The sequence below is a fragment of the Pseudophryne corroboree genome, chromosome 4 (assembly GCF_028390025.1).
Source record: "Pseudophryne corroboree isolate aPseCor3 chromosome 4, aPseCor3.hap2, whole genome shotgun sequence".
Classification (NCBI taxonomy): Eukaryota; Metazoa; Chordata; class Amphibia; order Anura; family Myobatrachidae; genus Pseudophryne; species Pseudophryne corroboree.
Genome location: NC_086447.1, coordinates 649,497,640 through 649,518,572, shown reverse-complemented (window position 1 = coordinate 649,518,572; position 20,933 = coordinate 649,497,640). Strand labels below are relative to the sequence as shown.

Genomic DNA, 20,933 nt, shown 5'->3' with positions numbered 1-20,933 from the left:
TTCAAACTTGGTTAGCTTCTTTCGGCAAGCATTGGCTGCTTAAAGACTACTACAGTCCCCGTACACGTGTTAAAAGTTGGTGGACAAAGAACGTTCTTAAGAACTACTAATGATGAACTACTAATGATAAGAAAGAAGATACAAAAAAGAGGTATAGGTGCAACTCATGGTAATGGTGTGAAGTTATCTAAAATAAGTATACGATAGGTCCAAAAATGGTTTCCTAAACACGGTGAGTATATTAAAATCAGGGGCGTAGCCAGAACTTTGTGGGCCCCATAGCAATATTTTGAAGGGGCCCCGTCCCAATGCTTCTAGAGACACGTCTCTGCAGCAGTTGTTAATTTTATGCCCTATAATAGTGCTCTAGTTCATTTGCTGAGCCATAGTAGAGCCTTATTTCATGTTAAGCCCATAGTAATGCCCTGGTTTCTTTTATGAATCGCAGTAGTGCTTAAGTTCACCCTATGTCACATTTCAGACCTGCCAGTACACATTATGCCGCACAGTACCCCCAATTCACATTATGATATATAGTGCTCCCCATTCATATTGTGCCTCATTACAGTGCCCTGGTTCATATTATATAACATTAAAATGCCCTCAAGTTCATTTTATACCACACTACAATGAGCAGGTCCACGGGCATACCTAGATACATTGCAGGCCCCAAGGAAAAAGTTTGAAAGGACCCCTACGTACCACCCAATGGCAAAAAATGTATATAACACATGTAACTTTGACAGGGAAGGTGGGCCCCTCTCAGCTCTGGGCCCCATAGCAGCTACACTGCCTGCACCTATGGTAGCTACACCCTTGATTAAAATACTAGAAGTGATGTTAGGTCTATTAAGGAAAGGCTGCATTACAATTCCTTCCACGCGCTCTAGCTACAAAAACACACATCTCTTGTGTCGTCATGTCTGCCACTGAATATAGCATGTGATTTAATTCTTTTAACTGACAATATCTAAAGTATTTCAGTTAAGATTACAGTAGCCCTTTCGACTATTTAGTCGAACAACTTCCTTCCACACTCCTAAGTATGGGCAAACAAAGACTTTCACAGGTAAAACCATTGAGATTTCAAATAGTTCATATTTTTATTACAATATTAACAGTTTTACAGAGATGTTAGGGAACTAGTCTTTTGAGCTTATAAACCCATCTGAGCCAGTGATCTTTCCATTCAAGGAACAAACATCTGAAGATTTCCATCCAATGTACAAGTGGTTAACTAAAAAAAAAAAAAAAAAAAGAGTCAAAAAAGCATTAGAATTGCTTGAATCATTAGAACTGCACATATTTTGGACAAAACAACAAGTTAAGACACATTAAATTTATTGATGAACATTTTTGTTTATATTTAATCAAAAGTATTCTGGAGAAAAAAATGCTATAAAACATGTGTTTAGCATATGTGAAACCTATATGATCCCACATACTGTAAAAATAGGATTTTAATTACCTACCGGTAAATCCTTTTCTCGTAGTCCGTAGAGCATGCTGGGGTCCATTTTAGTACCATGGGGTATAGACGGTTCCGCAGGATCCATTGGCACTTTAAGACTTTTCAACAGTGTGAACTGGCTCCTCCCTCTATGCCCCTCCTCCAGACCTCAGTATAGGAACTGTTCCCGAGGAGATGGACATCTTCGAGAGAATAATTTACATTAAACTAGTGGCGAGATTCACACCAGCTCACACCATACAAAACATGCCGCCTAACATCGCTTTCAAAATAACCCATGCTAACGTGCATTCATAACGCAACAGCAAGAGCTGTGAACATCTTAACACATGCGAACCTGTGTAATCAGATAAAACGTAATTCTGCAGGAAAAATGAGCACTGGACGGGCGCCCAGCATCCTGTACGGACTACGAAAAAAGGATTTACCGGTAGGTAATTAAAATCCTATCTTCTCTTACGTCCTAGAGGATGCTGGGGTCCATTTTAGTACCATGGGGATGTGCCAAAGCTCCCAGTACAGGCGGGAAAGTGCTAATGTTCCTGTAGAACTGACTGACCAAACTGAAGGTCGTCAGTAGCCAAGGTGTCAAACCTGTAAAACTTACCAAACGTGTTTGCCCCTGACCAAGTAGCTGCTCGGTAAATTTGCAACGCCGAGACACCACGGGCAGCCTCCCAGGAAGAACCCACTTTCCTTGTAGAGTGGGCTTTTACCGAACTCGGTAACGGCAATCCTGCCGTGGAATAAGCGTGCTGAATGGTACCTCTGATCCAGCGCGCAATAGACTGCTTAGAAGCAGGATCACCAATCTTGTTGGGGTCATAGAGGACAAACAAAGATTCTGTTTTCCTTATCCGAGCCGTTCTTGCAACATAAGTCTTCAACGCTCTGACAACATCCAAGGACTTTTGAAACGGCTGAGGTGTCAGAAGCCACTGGCACCACCACAGGTTGGTTGATATGGAAATAAGACACAACCTTCGGAAGAAAATGCTGACACGTCCGCAGTTCAGCTCTATCTTCATGAAAAATCAAATAAGGACTCTTGTGTGACAGAGCCCCTAATTCAGACACTTGTCTGCCTGAGGCCAAGACCAACAGCATGACCACTTTCCAAGTGAGAAACTTCAACTCTACCTCTTGTAGAGGCTCAAACCAGTCCGATTTAAGGAACTGCAACACCACATTAAGATCCCATGGCGCCGCAGGAGGCACAAAGGGAGGTTGGATGCGCAGAACCCCCTTCACGAACGTCTGGACCTCAGGAAGGGAAGCCAACTGTCTCTGAAAGAAAATGGACAAGGCCGAAATTTGGACCTTGATAGACCCTAATCTCAAGCCAGCATCCACACCCACCTGTAGAAATAGGAGAAGACGTCCTAATTTAAACTCCACTGCAGGAGACTTCTTGGGTTCACACCGAGATACATATTTTCTCCAAATACGATGGTAATGTTTGGACGTTACCCCTTTCCTGGCCAGAATAAGTGTGGGAATGACTTCATTGAGAATACCCTTACGGGCTAGGATCTGGCGCTCAACAGCCATGCGTCAAACGCAGCTGCGGTAAATCTTGATATACAAACGGCCCCTGCTGAAGCAGGTCCTCACGAAGAGAAAGAGGCTGAGGATCTTCCAGTAATAACTCCTGAAGATCTGGATACCAAGCCCTCCTTGGCCAGTCTGGAGCAATAAGAATTGCTCGAACCCTTGTTCTTCTGATGATCTTGAGAACTTTTGGTATTAGTGGAAGTGGAGGGAACAGATACACCGACTGAAACACCCACTGGGTCACCGGTGCATCCACTGCTATTGCTTGTGGGTCTCTCGACCTGGAACAATATTTCTGAAGCTTCTGTTGTGACACAGGAACTAAGGAAATTACGTTGTCTTGACATAATTTCTGTTTTGAACAGAAGCTGGTAAGGCTGATTTGAAAAATCGGCATGGGGGAAGGTCCTGAAATTCCAATTTGTACCCTTGGGATACTATCTGCAGTACCCAAGGATCCAGATCTGAGAGAACCCAGACTGGCTGAAAGACAGTAGACGTGCCCACACCCGATTGTACTCCCGCAGGGGAGCCCCAGCGCCATGCTGAGGTTTTAGCAGAAGTAGCTGTTGACTTCTGCTCCTGCGAGCCTGATGGTGTTGTAGATTTTTTACCTCTTCCTCAACCTCTTCCTGCGAAGAAGGGGGTACCCTTTGCCTTTTTGGACTTGTTGGGTTGAAAGGATTGCATCGTATGAGAATTAAATCCTTTCCTAGGAGGAGGAGCTGCGGAAGGCAGAAATGCTGACTTGCCTGATGTAGTTGTTGAAATCATTGCATCCAGCTTGTCTCCAAAAAGGGCTTCTCCATTATAAGGAGCGCCTCAATATTCTTTTTATTCTTTTTTGATTCCGCATCAGCATTCCATTGGTGGATCCACAGCGCCCTGCAGGCTGAAATCACCATAGCGGAGGATCTTGAACTCAGCAACCCAATATCCTTCATAGCTTCAACTAAGTAACCTGCAGCATCTTTGATATGGCCGAGAGTTAGGACTATTTCATCCCTGTGAACTGTGTCTATGTTAACAAGCAAGTTGTCAGACCATTTTTCCACAGCGTTACCTACCCACACACAAGCAATGGTGGGCCTGAGCACCATTCCGTTAGCCGTATATATGGATTTTAGGGTTGTTTCTAATTTACAGTCAGCTGGATCTTTTAAAGAGGCTGAACCAGGGGCAGGCAAAACTATTTTCTTAGACAGCCGAGAAACTGAGGTGTCTATCATTGGGGGTGTCTCCCATTTGTGCCTGTCTTCCTCAGGGAAAGGGTACGCTACACGTATCCTTCTCGGAGGGGTAAATTTCTTCTCAGGGTTAGCCCAGGATTCTTCAAAGAACGCATTCAAATCCTTTGAAGGAGGAAATGTCACAACCTGCTTTTTATTTAATTTAAAATAATCCTTTTCCTCTGGGACCAGTGTTGTTTCAGGAAACTCCAACACTTCCTTTATAGGAACTATCATACATTTTATGCTTTTGGCTAATTTGGGGTCTACCCCTCTCAAATCCCCAGTGTCGACGTCAGAGTCAGAATCTGTGTCTGTGTCCCCTTGCATTATCTGGGCCAGAGACCTTTTCTGGGAACTGGATGGGAACCGAGTGGATGATATGGAGGGGTCAGTAAACAGTGCATCCTCCACATACTGCCTCCAATATTTAGTCTGTTGTTCAGACTCAGAGAATTTCTTTGCAAGCATTGACATATTCTTTTGCAACATTCTCACCCACTCCGGCTCCTTCTGAGAGGGAAGGGCCACCATATTACCCTCTTGTGCATCTAAAATGGGTTCTTCCTGGGAAGAACCCTCCCTAGTGTCTGACATGTTACACACTTGTACACACACACACACACACACACACACACACACACACACACACACCCCTATCACACAGGGGAGCTATTGGGGACAGACCCACACTAAAGTCTGTCAGAGAGACACAGACGGATTTGCCAGTACACACACTTCGCCTTATTGTGAATTGTGGAAATATTACCTTACAGCGCATATACCAATAATAGGCTTACAGACCTTATTATAATGAACACTCTCTTCTATCACACCCTGTACTTGTATTAGCATTGTCATGAGGAGAAACAGCGTTCAGGAGCTTCACACTGGAGTTTCTGCAGGAGAAAATGGCACCCAGTGAGTGTTCTGGCAAGTCTGAGGAGAAGCCCCGCCCTTCAGCCTCAGCAATGTAATATTTATACTGGCTGGGAATGGCACATCAGTGGCTGTACATGTATGTACCCTTTTTGCCAGTGAGAGTAAGGTTTTAAAACATGCCCTCAGAGCGCGCCCCCCCCCCCCTGCGCGCTCTGCACCCTTGTGCTGAGAGACATGGCGCGTGCTGCGTGTGTACCTGTATGCCGCCAACGGTGACCAGAGGATCCCCTCTCTGCAGGACTCCAGTAATATACTCACCAGCCTTCTGACTTCTGGCTCTGTTAGGGGGTGGCGGCAGTGCTGTGGGGGTGAACGCTGGCCAGGGCTGTGTTCAGTACCCTTCAGGAGCTAATGGTGTCCTGTCAGCGGAAGCAGAACCATTAACTAATTGAGAAGTTGGTTCCTACTTACCCCCATAAGTCCCAAGAAGCAGGGAAGCTGTTGCCAGCAGCTTCCCTGTAAAATAAAAAAAACCTAAGAAAGTCTTTTTCCAGCAAAACTCTGTAGAGCTCCACTAGTGTGCATCCAGTCTCCCGGGCACATTTTCTAAACTGAGGTCTGGAGGAGGGGTATAGAGGGAGGAGCCAGTTCCCACTGTTGAAAAGTCTTAAAGTACAGAAGGCTCCTGCGGAACCGTCTATACCCCATGGTACTAAAATTGACCCCAGCATCATCTAGGACGTAAGAGAAAATGCTTACTAAGCAACATACAGAATTTGGACATACTGTATAATACTATAATTTTCAGAATCTGCAAAATCATTGGTCAGTGGACTGAAATGTCTATGGCATGTGCAATACTTTGTGCTTCAAGACTATTATATTTCATCAATCTCAGTCAGTCATCTGGTTAATATTTCTGTACTAAGAGGAGTGGGGATTATTTTCAGTTGTTTAAATATTTTCTTATTAAAGGATTACTACTACTGTGTATACTGTATAGACTTTGTGTACAGACAGGGAAAAGTCAACATTTCAGTGTCCAATAGGTACACAGTAAGGGAAATAGTTAAACACCTTTGACTTCCAGTAAAATTAACATTTTCACTTGCATAAATTTCCACAGCCACCCAGTGATATTTCATTTAGTGAAAACCATAGCACAGTTGTATACCTCTACAATTACAACATAATGGGCCTGATTCAGGAAGCACACAATCTGCATGTATTGCTGATGTACACATAGTTAAGCAATTATTTGCAGCGCGCATGTGTAAACATTTCTGAAAACCCCTATGTGTTACACATTCCACAAAGGTGCTGTTGCTATCGGATGACACTGTATCAGAAATGTGGTGGAAAAGTGATGGGTGTTCCTGGGCGCTGACAGGGAGATGGCTACAAGTGCACCCAAAAGTGGCCCGTTCATTGGGTATGTTTTGGGACTCTCACTGCAAGCGCCTGCATTCCCAGATGCACAGCCGCAAGCATAGGAGGCAATGGTCTATAGATCTATTTTCCCAATAGATTGTAAGCTTGGCCTCTATGTTATTATCCAGTCTTATTTTTTATTATTATGTGTTCCCAACAGTAAAGCACAATATAATATGCTGGTGCTGTACAAGTATAAATGCATAAAAATTAAGTGGTAAAATGTTTTTTTTTTTTTTAATAACACATTCCCATCACCAAACAACCAATTTGTCTACTCATGTTTATGGTCTGATTGTACACTAGTTTTGCACCAGTGTGGCCTAAAAGTCAGGTCTTAAGTAGAAACATACTTTCTGATGACACCATGTTACTAAACTGTTTTGGATCTTATTGTGGGCAGATGTCGATTAGAACTAATTTTGTTGTTCCAGGTTCAATAATAATCCAGAATTTTGGAAAAATAAGCATTTTCTTATAAACTGGCTGATGTGAATGGACAATTATTCTCTGTCAAGCGCTGCGAAATATGTGTGCACTATATAAATAACTGGTAATAAAATGTTTCAGGTGGCAAAAAAGCAGGTATTGCATTCGGAAACACATGGAAGCTATTGGGGTGATTCAGACCTGATCGTAGATGTGCTAAATTTAGCACATCTACGATCAGCTTCCCTGACATGCTGGGGGACGCCCAGCACAGGGCTAGTCTGCCCCGCATGTCAGGCCCTACCCCGTCGTATCAATCAGGCAGAGGCGTTCGCAGGGCTAAGACAGCTGCTGGCTGCCTGGCATGCTTCGGCGCACTGCGGCACCTGCGCATTTGCACTTCAGACACGATCGCTGCTGTGTGAACACCCATATACGGATTGGGATCGATATGCCGCTGTTTGGGATGCCGGTGGTCAGAATACTGACTGCGACATCCCAATGTTCAGAATCCCAAAAGGGGAAGGTAATTATACTTACCTTCCCCCAATGGCCTCCTAACCCTTTCCTTTAGTAGCCTAAACTTAACCTTCCTACAGCCTAACCCTAAACCTCCCCGGTGGTGGCTAAATCTAAACTCCCCTTCCTGCAGTCTAAACCTAACCCTCCTCTTCCTGCAGCCTAACACTAACCCTCCCCAGGAAGTGCCTAAACCTAACCCCCCTCCCGGGAACCTAAACCCCCCACTCCGCAGACTAACGCTAACCCTCTCCCACAGTCTAAACCTAATCCCCTGCCCCCCAACCCATGCGGCGTATCTTTCCTGTGGCCCAGTACAAGATCGTTCAGGATCCTGGAAGTCAGAATTCAGGCGCCAGGCTTGTGACCCTATTCGGAATGCTGGTGTTGGCATTTCGAGTAGTTTCGGGATCCCTGCGTCGGTTTCGACTGCCAGGATCCCAACCGACGGGATCCTGACTGGATCCCCTATATACATATACTCAGTAATTATGTCATAAACTCACTGGTTGCCATTTTTTAATCGCATGCCACCAAATAAAACAAAAAACTTTTTATACCATAGTTCTATAATTAATATGATGTAATTACTGTATATACTAGACATTACATTATAAACATGAATATGACTATTTAAGCCTAATATACTGTAAGTTAATAATATACATGCAGACATACATGATTGTAGTCCATCTCTATAACCCAAACTGTATATTCTCTGCAGCTATATATTGTATATTTTACTCAGTACCAGGGGATATTTTGGTACTTTATTTTACTATATGATCACTATAACAGCATATAACCTTCTAAATTCAACAGAACATGGCTTAGAGATTATGTAATCCCAGCGGAATCTAAAAGGTTTTAAATGGGGTTATTGCTTTAGACTACTTAGCTTCTACTATTACAATTAACATAAAGCAAAGACAATTCAAAGTCAATTATCTTGAATGAATCAGGATTGCCTTAAAGCTAAACTTAAAATTGCTAACCTTTACTGAAAATAGGTTGTTTTCAGCAAAGTTATATAGTGCAATAAAATTAAACTCTATGAGGATATGGATCTAATATTTTAATAATAATAACTAATCTATATGTCCACTTTTATTAAATCAAAACCCATAGTGGGAGAAGGTATGTAAGCTGATAGTAAGAAAAACAAATTAATGCCACAACAAATATTAGTTTAAATGTACAAAAACTGTTTCTCCGTGCCTTGTAACTCTGTGGCCTAACTTTGATAGGAGGCGGGTTTCATGTCATTGCAGTATCAATGGGCACCGCCAGTACTTTTACAGGGTCTAAGCATTGGTTTTGACTGTGTTTTGAAAATTGTCATTGATGCCCATTAGTATTAAATCCCCTATTCCACTGCAAAACTACATGAAATCCGATTCTTTTTTTTAAGTAGGCTTGTACAGTATATTAAAAAAATCCATAACATGTTAAGGAAAATAAACATGTTGGAGCCCCACAAATTCTGAACCAGTCTCAGGCCTACCTGATATTTTACACTATAATACTAGATAAAGCAACCAGGCTGAAAGGAAAAAGCCATGTACAGATGTGACCTCCTACATCCTTGCTGTAGTCACGTTAAACAGCCCTTCTAGTCATGCCGTTCACTGGTATGACTCGGTAGCGCAAGCATCTTTGTGTGTGACTGCATTGCTATGTAAATACAGCAGGATGCACAGGCAGCTTATGCCGATTACAATGATATGCGGCATGCCTATATTCTTTGTGTGACTACGGCTGTAACTGCAGACACAATGCTATGCTACAGTGTTTTCCTGGAAGTCACTGTTATGTAGCTGTAATAATGCAAACAAGACGCATTTTCGACACAAAAAACGCCCGACATTAGCAGAGCTGCTGGCTGACTCAAGCTGGGAATCTCCTGCTGCATGTTATATTGAGGCAAGATGTATAAGGACACATCGGTAGTTTTCCATTTCTGTGCCCATGTGGGTGCTATGCCCATAGCATTGTGAAGGCTAAACATATAATTAATACAGTATAAGCTAAAACAAAATATTCGGTAGTGTGGACTACTTTTACTATGCAGCGCTTTTCAAAGCCATGCCTACTTTTGTATTTAATATTATTACTCCTTTAAATCGAGTGTCTGAAACCATCATAGATGCGCTGGCCTTGAAAAGCACTGACTAGTAAATTTATGACAGTGCTGCATTTAAGTCTCAGTCTGCTACTAATCGCATATAGGAGTATATTAGCATACAAGTTAGCCTTATGCACCAGCCACCACTACCACTGGGAGGAGAAGTGGTGGCAGACTTGTTGCTCCTGATTTCCCACTCTAGACTGGGGCTGATTCAAATTGCATGCACGTCTTCTGTGGTTTGCGGTCAGCGGTAGACCGCGAGGTTATGTGGGGTCACTTGTGGTCTACCGCTGACCGCAAAGTTACCACCATTGGATACAATGGAGCACCTATGCGCTACATTGTATCTTGAGTGCGCCGCCTGACTGACAGCTCAGGTGCACACAGCCAATCAGGAAAGTGCCATGACGTGGCGCTCCCTGATTGGCTGAAGGGACCCTCTTTGACAGCAGTCACGGGGGGTCCCACCAGTCGGGGAAAGGGGTCCCATGTGTAAACATGGGACCCCTTTCAGTGCGTGGATCATGTTTTTCGTTTTTTTATTTTGCCAAGAACGTGGATTACAAACAAAGAAGAGGACCGATCTACACTGGATTGTTGTGAGTATAATTTTATTTACAGGTACCCCGTGGATTCTACGTGGAGATGGGGACCGACTCTTCGTGTCAACATAGGTAAGTATGTGTGTATGTTGGTGTGCATGTATGTAATAAAGTTGTACTATCACGGTGTGTGTGTGTATTGTTTTTATTTGGGTATTTTTTTTGTAGTAGAACTACAGGTACCAGCGGGCCCGTTTTTCCAACACATGCTGGTACTTGTGGTTCTCCAAGTACCAGCTTGCAGGGGAGGCTTGCTGGGACTTGTAGTTCTGCTACAAAAAACAATATTCTTTTTTTGTCACAAAAGGCTATCAGCCCCCCATCTGCTGCCCTTGGATGGGGGGGACAGCCTCAGGCTTCACCCCTGGCCTTGGGTGGCTGGAGGGGGGGACCCCTTGATTTAAGGGGTCCTCACTCCTCCAGGGTACCCTGGCCAGGGGTGACTAGTTGGGGGTGTCATGCCACGGCCGCAGGGACCAATATAAAAGTGTCCCCCAGCTGTGGCATTATCTCTCTGGCTAGTGGAGCCCGGTGCTGTTGTTAAACATACGGGGGACCCCTACATCTTTTCTCCCCCGCATTTTTGGCACCAGGACCAGGGGCAGAGCCCGGTGCTGGTTGTTAAAATACGAGGGAACCCCTGTCATTTTCCCCCCCGTATTATTACAACCAGGACCGGCTCAAAGAGCCCGAGGCTGGTTATGCTTAGGTGGGGGGACCCCACGCATTTTTTTTCAGGATTTTTAACCATTTCACATCCTTTCCAACTGAAAAACATGCACTGATCTCTCCATATTATTGTAGTTAGTAAAAAAAAAATATATATTCTTTTAAAAAATCGATTAAATAATACTTGTGGCTGCTAAATAAACAAACCAAGTAGATAATCCCTTCAAATATAAATAGATATGCTATTAGCAATACAAAAAAAAGCACCAAAAAATACATGATTTAAAAAAATTTTATTAGATCATGACAGAAAATTGAGGCGGAATGAAATTGCCGAAATGACTGTCGAAAAGCACTGTTGTCGAATCGACATTCTTCAATTGAACATACTTTTGTCGAAAAGCCGCATTTTAACATTGCAGACATGTCGAATTGAAAAAATGTCAAATTGCAAAAAGTCGAAAATGAAACGGCAGGTTTTCTGTCGAAGTACTGTACTGAATTGTCGAATCAAATTCGACAGGTTTTTTGTGTCGAAAATGACCTGTTTTTCGACATTTTCGGCAATTCGACCACAATTGCATATACCCCTTAAACTGTGTGCCCCAAACCAAATGCAGATATTCGCCCATATGTAGAGTTGCAGAGTTGTAGAGCCATCATCAATATCAGCGCATACTTGCAACAGCCCTATACAGTGCTAGCGATCCCTCTGAAATAAGATGGATTTCTATTATGTACAGTATACAGTGGGAGGCAATTAATTTGCCGGCTGTCAGGATCCCAGCTGTCATAATATTGACACCCGGTGAAATACTGGTAGTTAGTAGTTCCCGCCACCACCCGAGGGGGAATAAAACCCTGTGGTAACTGAAGGTCACCACCAGGCCCATAGCGTGGTGAATGCAGCGAGCCGCGAGCGGACACGCTGCGCTTGCCACCGGTATTCCAGCCGTCAGGATCCCGGTGTTGGTCTCCTGACCGCCGGGATCCCGACAGCCGGCATATCATACTGAATCCGTATACAGTATCTACCAATTACTCCCATTCAGCCACAAGTGGAGCTGTGACTGAGATGCACACAGATGTAGCCATGCTCATCTTTGCTGCAATGCAGCATGCTGTAATTGCTGCATTGCATGCCAGGCTGTGATTATTTGCAGCTAGCAATCGCTCCATTCATTCCTAAACAAATGAATTAAGTGATCGCCGGCTGTGAATAGTTGTAGCCTGGTACGCCAATAAGCATGCCATGATACCACATGCCACATCGCAGTGAGATGAGCATGGCTACATCTGGATAACTGTGACAAAGTTGATTACGCTTGTATAAGGAGCATGCACAGTTGTGAAAAACTCAAGATCTGTTTGCAAAAAGGAATTGTGCACAACTCTGAAATGGCTTCTCTGTGTTATTATTTCTTATTTTACATAGGAGACTGTAACACAGGGATTTAGCAGGTAAGGTTTTAGTGTAGCAAGCTCATCTTGGCCAGTAGGCTGACTTGTCTAAAATGTAATAGTGACCTGACTCACTGACTAAGCAACTGCATCCCAAACTGCATTCTATATATCTGTACATACAATTCTATGTGAGCCTTTTGGCACATCTCAGGCAAAAAGTTTACAAATTAAAAAAAAAACAAGAAAAAACAAATAGTCACTTATGATGGCTCTTATTGCCAAAAGAGGAATATCTGAATCCCAACAAATACTAATGAAGCCATATATGAATAGTGGAGAAATGTATAAGGTTTGGTTGGAGCTGGAAGAGTGAATTTACTCTTGATGCCTCTGGTGTCCATGTTCTTTGATTGTACCGGACATTATACAAATTGGGGCCACATACATCAGTACAGAGCTCTGTACATGTGAGTAGGAGTAAACTTCAGTTAATCATCATACTGTACATTTGTGAACTGTTTGTCCTAATAAACTCTGAACTGCTAATTACTCTGTAATAATAACATTCTTACAATACACTTTGGCACCTAACAATTTATATTGGATCTGAGGGATTATTAGTTGTACAGTTTTATATTTAAGGATGAATATGTGATAATTTTTAGTGTTACTGCTTAATAATATTAAGTTGTGGTGAATTAGCATTCAAATATATGACAAATATATGTCATTTTAGACACACGTCTGGTAGCCCCCATGCTCATTTTGATGGTGAGCTGCTCCTCTGTAGCGTGTCGGTCACCCCTTTTACCCATGACAGCAATGAGTGATATGTGTGCAGGCACCCTCTCGCACACCTTATATACCCACCAAGCCAGCGCACGTCATGTGACGTACTCCATGGGCTACGTGCTGCTAACAGCAAATGGAGGAGGTGGTCATAATGATGTTACTCGACTATATATATATATATATATATATATATATAGATATATATATATATATTACTAGCTGAAGTTATCCATTAATTGGATGTAACTGTTAATATATTAAAAATAATTAGTAGCTTGGTTACTCTTCCAACACACCCATGTGGTGGCTGCCCAGTGTCGTTGTTGTTTTTGGGGTGTTGCCAGTAGCGCTGATTCCCAGCTTTTCCTTCTGTTCAGTTTTAGAATCACTTTTCCATTGCAAGATGTTTTAAAGTTTTTCTTCTGTTATCAATGTTACTATTCCAAGGCTTTTGGAAACACAACATTTTTTGTCTTCCCACCTCGATTTCTGTCATTACAGTTCATTAAAGTTTTCTTGCAAATCCATCCAGTAGTAGGCACAGAACAGGCTCCCTGTGTCAAAGTTCTGCCCAGCGTACACCAATGGGGGGTCCAAATGGGACCCCAACACCCTAGTATGTCTTCTGGGATCCAAAGTTACCATTCTGTGGAGTTTTGCTCAAAATCCATCCGGTGGAAGACCCAGAACAGGCTCCCCAAGTCAAAGTTCTGCCCAATGTACACCAACGGGATGTTCAAATGGGACAACAACCCCCTAGTATGTGTTCTGGAAAACAATGTTACTATTCTATACGTTTTTTTCCAAATCCATCCAGTGAAGGGGACAGAACAGGCCCCCTGGGACCCAGTTCTGCCCTGCGCAATCTGCTATGAGGTCCAACAACTCCAACCCCCTAGTACGTCCTCTGGGATGCAATGTTACCACTCTGTGAAGTTGTCTTCAAAATCCATCAAGTGAAAAAGTCAGAACCGTCTCCATGGGTCAAAGTTATGCCTGGCGCATTCAGCCGTGAGGTCCGACAAAGACCCTAGCCCCCCAAAAACCTGGCCATGATCCAACTGGTCCACCTTACGTTGGTTTCATCCCAATCTGTGCACGTTTCCAGGACGGTGATCAGGAAAATCGGATCACTAAAGATACATTTAGTGAACGTTACAATTGGTTTTAAAGTAAGTGTCATTCCACACTTATTATAATCTACCAGCTGGTGATAAGTGTTCCTTATTCTTTTATTCTGTTAAAATATCCAAGGTTGTATAGTGTGTTATGTACTGTACAATCACATAATTCCAGAGCTCAGCGCTGTTGCTCAGCTTTTTTCTTTTGGTCTGTGTGTGATAATTGGTGCAGGTGTACACCAAGAAGGTGAGACAAGCTGCTGGCTCAGGTGCTATTCCGCTGATCCACATGCTTTCCGACAAGTCGAATTCCCTGACTTGGATAAAAAGCCGGGGATTGAATAGGTAGGAGCACCTTTCCGACCTAAAAAAGTCGAAAACTGCCGTCTTTCCGACAAGACGGCAGTTTCAACAGCAATTGAATATATCCCTATATTTGCACATAACATTCTCCAGCTGTTAAGCTGTTTATAGATAACACTGTCAAATATTTTAGTAAATATTATTTTCTTTCAAGGCAAACCCAACCATGGGCCAGAAGTTGCAGTACATGAAAAACAATTAGCAGCAGAACAGTGTACAGTTGTGCCCCATAGCAAAATGTGGGTATTCTAATCGAGCCTCCTGGGCCTATTTTGAGCAGTCAAACGAGGTCTCAGCACCAGGGGCATAACTATGGGTATGCCCCAGGCAATCTAGAGATGTGTACGGGACGTCAGCTTCTGATGCTCAGTTTCCTGGTCCCGGACCCTCTTCATGAGGAAAAACAGGAGGGAAGTGGATGGTCCCACCCAAGGAGCATTAGTTCCCTCCTATAGCACTTTTAAGCACTGTCTTTTCAAGAACAAAGGGGGCACTTGGGGGGAGTGAGGGCCTGGGAAAGAGGGCAACATGGCATTATCAAGCCTCTTTCACTTCTGTTCCTTGTTGTGGCAGCAACCTCTGAAGTTCTGCATATGGAACCAATGGTCCTCCTTGTGAAATCTCTATCACACAAATATAAAGATTGTCAGGCTATTGTACTTTGCAGAAAGAAAGGTAACTTCTTTCTGTTTTGAAAACCAGTTAACTAGAAAGTTGAGTGTTATGCAGGGATGACAGATCCACATTAATGCATTGTATTACTGGCTGACAACATCTGTAATGTATGCTAGCTAGAATGTAATGAAATACCAGGGCATACAGAATATTTCTGACAGTGAGCCTTTGTTGAGCCACTGGAACGTTGCCAATGTATGCAGTAGAAGTGTACAATGCTTACTGTCAATATGCCAGTGTTAAGTCCTGGTTTGGAGATTAATTCAACTTTTTCAGAATCTGGGTTCTATATAGAAAACTTAGAAATGTATGCATCGCTGGTTACAGCTGTTTATTAGAAAACAGGCCAACGATGATACTAATATTTATAAAATAAAATACCAAACATTTCCATTTCATAGGTTAGCAAGGAGAGACATTGTTAGGAAACGTACAGTAAATTAATTTACATTTATCTTGGCCAATATTTACAGTAACTTACATGGACCACGTTTGGGTCACATAATCTGTCAGCCATCCTCTGTAGAATTCCAGCAATGTGGTATCAAAGCCATATGTTTTCCATATTTTCATTTAGCTACTGAAGCAGACTTATATAGATAGGTTTCCTTCCTCAAGAGATGAGACTGAGGTATGAGGCTTCCATTCATGCAACATCTTGTTTAGGTTTCATCTGTACTTATCAAATTACTATGTGTTCAAATAGTTTCTGTTTATAAAGGATTTGGAGCAAAATAAACTTGAGTAAGGTTTTTGAGTCATATGGTCTCAGACTATGAAGGCAGTACAAATCCCTTAATGAAGCCCACATTTATTTTATGTAATTTTGACAATACCAATTGAACACTGCAAGATTTAAGTGTACTGCATACATATGTAAATATGGAAAAAGTTAAACAAAACTTATCATTGTCAAATTAATTATGAGCCCTATGTTTTCTCTTGTATGCCAGGACATATGGGATAACACAAGGACATTTCCTCTATACAAACCATCACATAAAAAGCTGCAAAACTCACCATGATGCATCTGCTGTTTATTGAGGTTACATCATGTCTTTACCAGTTATTGTGTCTCTACAGATGGGTTACTTTTTGCATGGCTGAGGGATCTATTTAATAATCATTTTGATGCTTCCACACAAGTAAATATAGCTACACATCGCAATTAATTTATTTATCAATCTAGCGTCTTCTTTGAGATGAAAACCATGGTCCCATGAGTGTCTAGTGGCCGAGCATGTGCAGTGAGACCTGACCCAGAGAGGGAAACCTACAATGCCTCTCTGGCTTTGCAGGTCCACCCTAGCATGGATGCCATTTTAAGATGGTGTCACTAGTGGCAGAGAGCAATTTTTTTATGCCCCTAGATAAATAGAACAGCCATCCTAATCCCCATAACAGGCTATGGGTATGTGGTAAGATGAAAAAAAAAAAAAGGGGGGGGGGGGTGATATTCTGCGATATCCATCTTCTTAAATTGGAGGGGGCAGAGAAAAACACACTTTAGTGTGATTAGTTAGAAGCAATTAGGGTACAAAAAATAGGATTTTGGTTACCTACCTGTAAATCCTTTTCTCGTAGTCCATAGAGGATGCTGGGGTCCATATTAGTACCATGGGGTATAGATGGGTCCACCAGGAGCCATTGGCACTTTAAGAGCTTAATAGTGTGGGCTGGCTCCTCCCTCTATGCCCCTCCTACCAGACTCAGTCTAGAAACTGTGCCCGAGGAGACGACATACTTAGAGAGAAGGAATTACACAGATAGTGGCGAGATTCATAACAGCTCACACAACAGTCAAACCCGGCTAACAAGCAACAGCAAGCAACAGCTGAAACAGTAAATAACGCAGAACTTACCTAGGAACCAGGCAGTACTGAACTATAAAACCAATGCAGGAAAACGCAGCGCTGGGCGGGCGCCCAGCATCCTCTACGGACTACGAGAAAAGGATGTACCGGTAGGTAACCAAAATCCTATTTTCTCTTACATCCTAGAGGATGCTGGGGTCCATATTCGTACCATGGGGATGTACCAAAACTCCCAGTACAGGAGGGAGAGCACGGAGGCTCCTGCAATGCTGCTTGACCAAACTTGAGGTCATCAGAGGCCAAAGTGTCGAACTTGTAAAACTTGGCAAACGTGTTCGACCCAGACCAAGTAGCTGCCCGGCAGAGTTGTACAGCCGAGACCCCCCGGGCAGCCGCCCAGGAAGAGCCCACTTTACGAGTAGAGTGGGCCTTTACAGATTTTGGACACGGCAGTCCTGCCGTGGAATAAGCATGCTGGATAGTGAACCTGATCCAGCGCGAAATCGACTGCTTAGAAGCAGGACACTCAATTTTCTTGGGATCATAGAGGACAAATAGAGAGTCACTTTTTCTATGACGAGCCGTCCTCTGCACATAAATCTTCAAAGTCCTCACTACATCCAAGGCCTTTGAAGCAATTGAGGAGTCAGTAGCCACTGACACCACAATAGGTTGGTTGATATGGAAAGCCGATACAACCTTAGGCAGGAACTGTGGACGAGTCCTAAGTTCCACCCTGTCTTTATGGAAGATCAGATTCCGACACGCGTCGTGCAGAAGCCAAGGCCAACAAAGTGACCGCCTTACACGTGAGAAACTTGAGATCAGCCTCCTGTAGTGGCTCAATCCAAGCAGATTGCAGGAACTGCAACACCACATCAAGATCCCAGGGTGCCGTTGGCGCCACAAAGGGAGGTTGGATGTGCAGAACCCCTTTCAAAAAGGTCTGGACCTCAGGGAGGACAGCCAATTGTTTTTGGAAGAAGATGGACAAAGCAGAGATCTGGACCTTGATGGAGCCCAATCTCAGTCCCATATCTACCCCTGCTTGCAGGAAAAGGAGAAAATGTCCAAGTTGAAACTCCACCGCAGGAAACTTCTTGTACTCACACCAAGAAACATATTTTTCCAAATGTGATGGTAATATTTAGACGTTACTCACTTCCTAGCCTGTATCAGATCAGGGTAGGAATGACCTCACTGGTGATACCCTTCCGAGCTAAGATCTCGCATTCAACCGCCATGCTGTCAAACGTAGCCGTGGTAAGTCTTGATAAGCAAACGGCCCCTGCAGTAGCAGATCCTCCCGAAGAGGTAACGGCCTTGGATCTTCCAGCAGAAGATCCAGTAGATCCGCGTACCAAGCCCTCCTTGGCCAGTCCGGAGCAATGAGGATTGCCAGAACCTTTGTTCTTCTTACCAGTTGAAGAACTTTTGGTATCAGAGGAAGTGGAGGGAACACATACACTGATGTGAACACCCACGGTGTTACCAGTGCGTCCACTGCCACTGCCTGTGGGTCTCTCAAATTGGAACAGTACCTCCGCAGCTTCTTGTTGAGGTGGGAGGCCATCATGTCTATGTGAGGAACCCCCCACCAACCGGTTACCTCCTCGAACACCTCCGGATGGAGGCCCCACTCCCATGGTTGGAGATCGTGTCTGCTGAGGAAGTCTGCTTCCCAGTTGTCTACACCCGGAATGAAGATTGCTGACATCGCCACCGCGTGCCTTTCTGCCCAGAGGAGGATTTTGACACCTCTGACATGGCAGCCCTGCTCTTCATTCCGCCTTGTCGGTTTATGTAGGCCACTGTGGTCACGTTGTCCGACTGCACCTGAACAGCCCGATCCTGTAGAAGGTGTGCTGCTTGCAGAAGGCCGTTGTACACGGCTCTTAGCTCCAGAATGTTTATCAGGAGAAGGGATTCTTGATCCGACCACCGTCCTTGGAAGGTTTCCCCCTGAGCGACTGCTCCCCAACCTCTTAGACTTGCATCTGTGGTTAGAAGGATCCAGTCCTGAACTCCGAAACTTTGGCCTTCCAGAAGGTGAGGCAATTGTATCCACCAGAGGAGCGAAATCCTGGCTTTCGGAGACAGACGGATCCTCTGGTGCATGTGTAGGTGAGATCCCAACCACTGGTCCAAGAGATCCAGCAGAAAGGACCGAGCATGAAACCTTCCGTATTGTAGAGCCTCGGAAGAGGCAACCATCTTCCCCAGAAGGCGGATGCGCTGATGAACCGAGACCCAGGTAGGCTTTAAGACATCCCGGACCATTGATTGAATCACCAATGCTTACTCCACCGGCAGAAACACCCTTTGCACTTCCGTGTCCAGGATCATTCCCAGGAAAGACAGCCTCCCTGTCGGCTCCAGGTGAGACTTCGAAAGGTTCAAGATCCATCCATGCTCCTTGAGCAGATGTGTCGTGAGAGCAATGGATCACAACAACTTCTCCCTGGACGATGCCGTGATCAGGAGATCATCCAGATACGGAATTATGTTCACCCCCTGCTTGCACAGGAGAACCATCATCTCCGCCATCACCTTGGTGAAGACCCTCGGTGCTGTGGAGAGGCCAAACGGAAATGCCTGAAACTGATAGTGATCATCCAGCAGTGCAAACCGGAGGTATGCCTGATGCGGAGACCAGATGGGAATATGGAGGTACGCATCCTTGATGTCCAGGGACACTAATAACTCCCCCTCCGTCAGACCTGAGATGACAGCTCTCAGAGACTCCATTTTGAATTTGAACTCCCTGAGGTAGGGGTTCAAAGATTTTAAGTTCAGAATTGGCCGTACCTAACCAACCGGCTTCGGTACCACGAAAAGGTTCGAATAGTAACCTTTGTTCCACTGATGAGGCGGATCTGAAACAATGACCCTGGACACCACCAATTTTGGGAGAGCATCCAGAATAACTGTTCTATCTGCCAGCGGAGCTGGCAAGCCTGACCTGAAGAACGGTGAGGTGGGAGATCTTGTAACTCCAGCCTGTAGCCCCTGGACACAATATCCAGTACCCAGGGGTCCAAGCCCGACGACACCAAGGTGTGGCTGAACTGCCGGAGTCTTGCCTCCACCTGACCTTCCTCCAGGCCTAGCTGTCCACCGTCATGTGGAGGACTTTGGGGTATCAGAAGTGGGCTTCTGGTTCTGGGAGCCAGCGGGAGCAGGCTTCTTTCCTTTAGCACGACCACATCTGAAGAAGGTGTTCGAAGGCTTGTTCTTTCTAGGTCTCGCGGGCCGAAAGGACTGTGACTTGGCCGGTGTAAAATGCTTCTTCATAGCCGGTGCAGCTGAGGGGAGAAAAGGAGACTTACCCGCTGTAGCCGTGGCAATCCACGTATCTAGCGCCTCCCCAAAGAGAGCCTGACCTGTATAGGGTAGACCCTCCATGCTTTTCCTGGATTCCGCATCCGCAGACCTTTGGCGCAGCCAGAGACCTCTGCGAGCCGAGACAGACATGGAGGTGACCCCCGCAGCCATGGAACCCAGGTCCTTCATGGAATCTGCCAGGAACCCTGCAGAATCCTGAATATGGCGTAAAAATAAATCAACGTCACCTTTATCCATCGTAGTCGATTCCTCCTGCAGAGTGACTGACCACCTGGCAATAGCTTTTGCAATCCAAGCACAGGCTATAGTAGGCCGCAGTATGGCCCCAGAAGCCGTGTAAATGGATTTTAGCCTAGCATCCACCTTGCGATCCGCTGGGTCTTTCAACACGGTAGATCCAGGGTCTGGTAATACCACCTGTTTGGACAGCCTGAAGACAGAGGCGTCAACTATCGGCGGAGACTCCCACTTTTTTCTATCTTCTTCTGGGAAGGGAAAAGCAACT

General features: G+C 44.4%; 1 protein-coding gene across 9 annotated transcripts in view; it reads right to left on the bottom strand.

The window, feature by feature from the left end:
* Positions 1-1,078: 1,078 nt before the first annotated feature.
* WDR27 (WD repeat domain 27) overlaps positions 1,079-20,933 on the bottom strand; it is a 1,147,516-nt gene continuing 1,127,661 nt past the window's right edge. For all 9 annotated transcript variants that reach the window (XR_010176117.1, XR_010176118.1, XM_063917760.1 and 6 more), the window contains one exon: positions 1,079-1,237. Coding sequence is in view for 7 of the 9 variants with exons in the window: in XM_063917760.1 (XP_063773830.1) it covers positions 1,190-1,237 (48 nt within the window). In the remaining 2 variants the exon portion in view is untranslated. The remainder of the gene's footprint in view (positions 1,238-20,933) is intronic.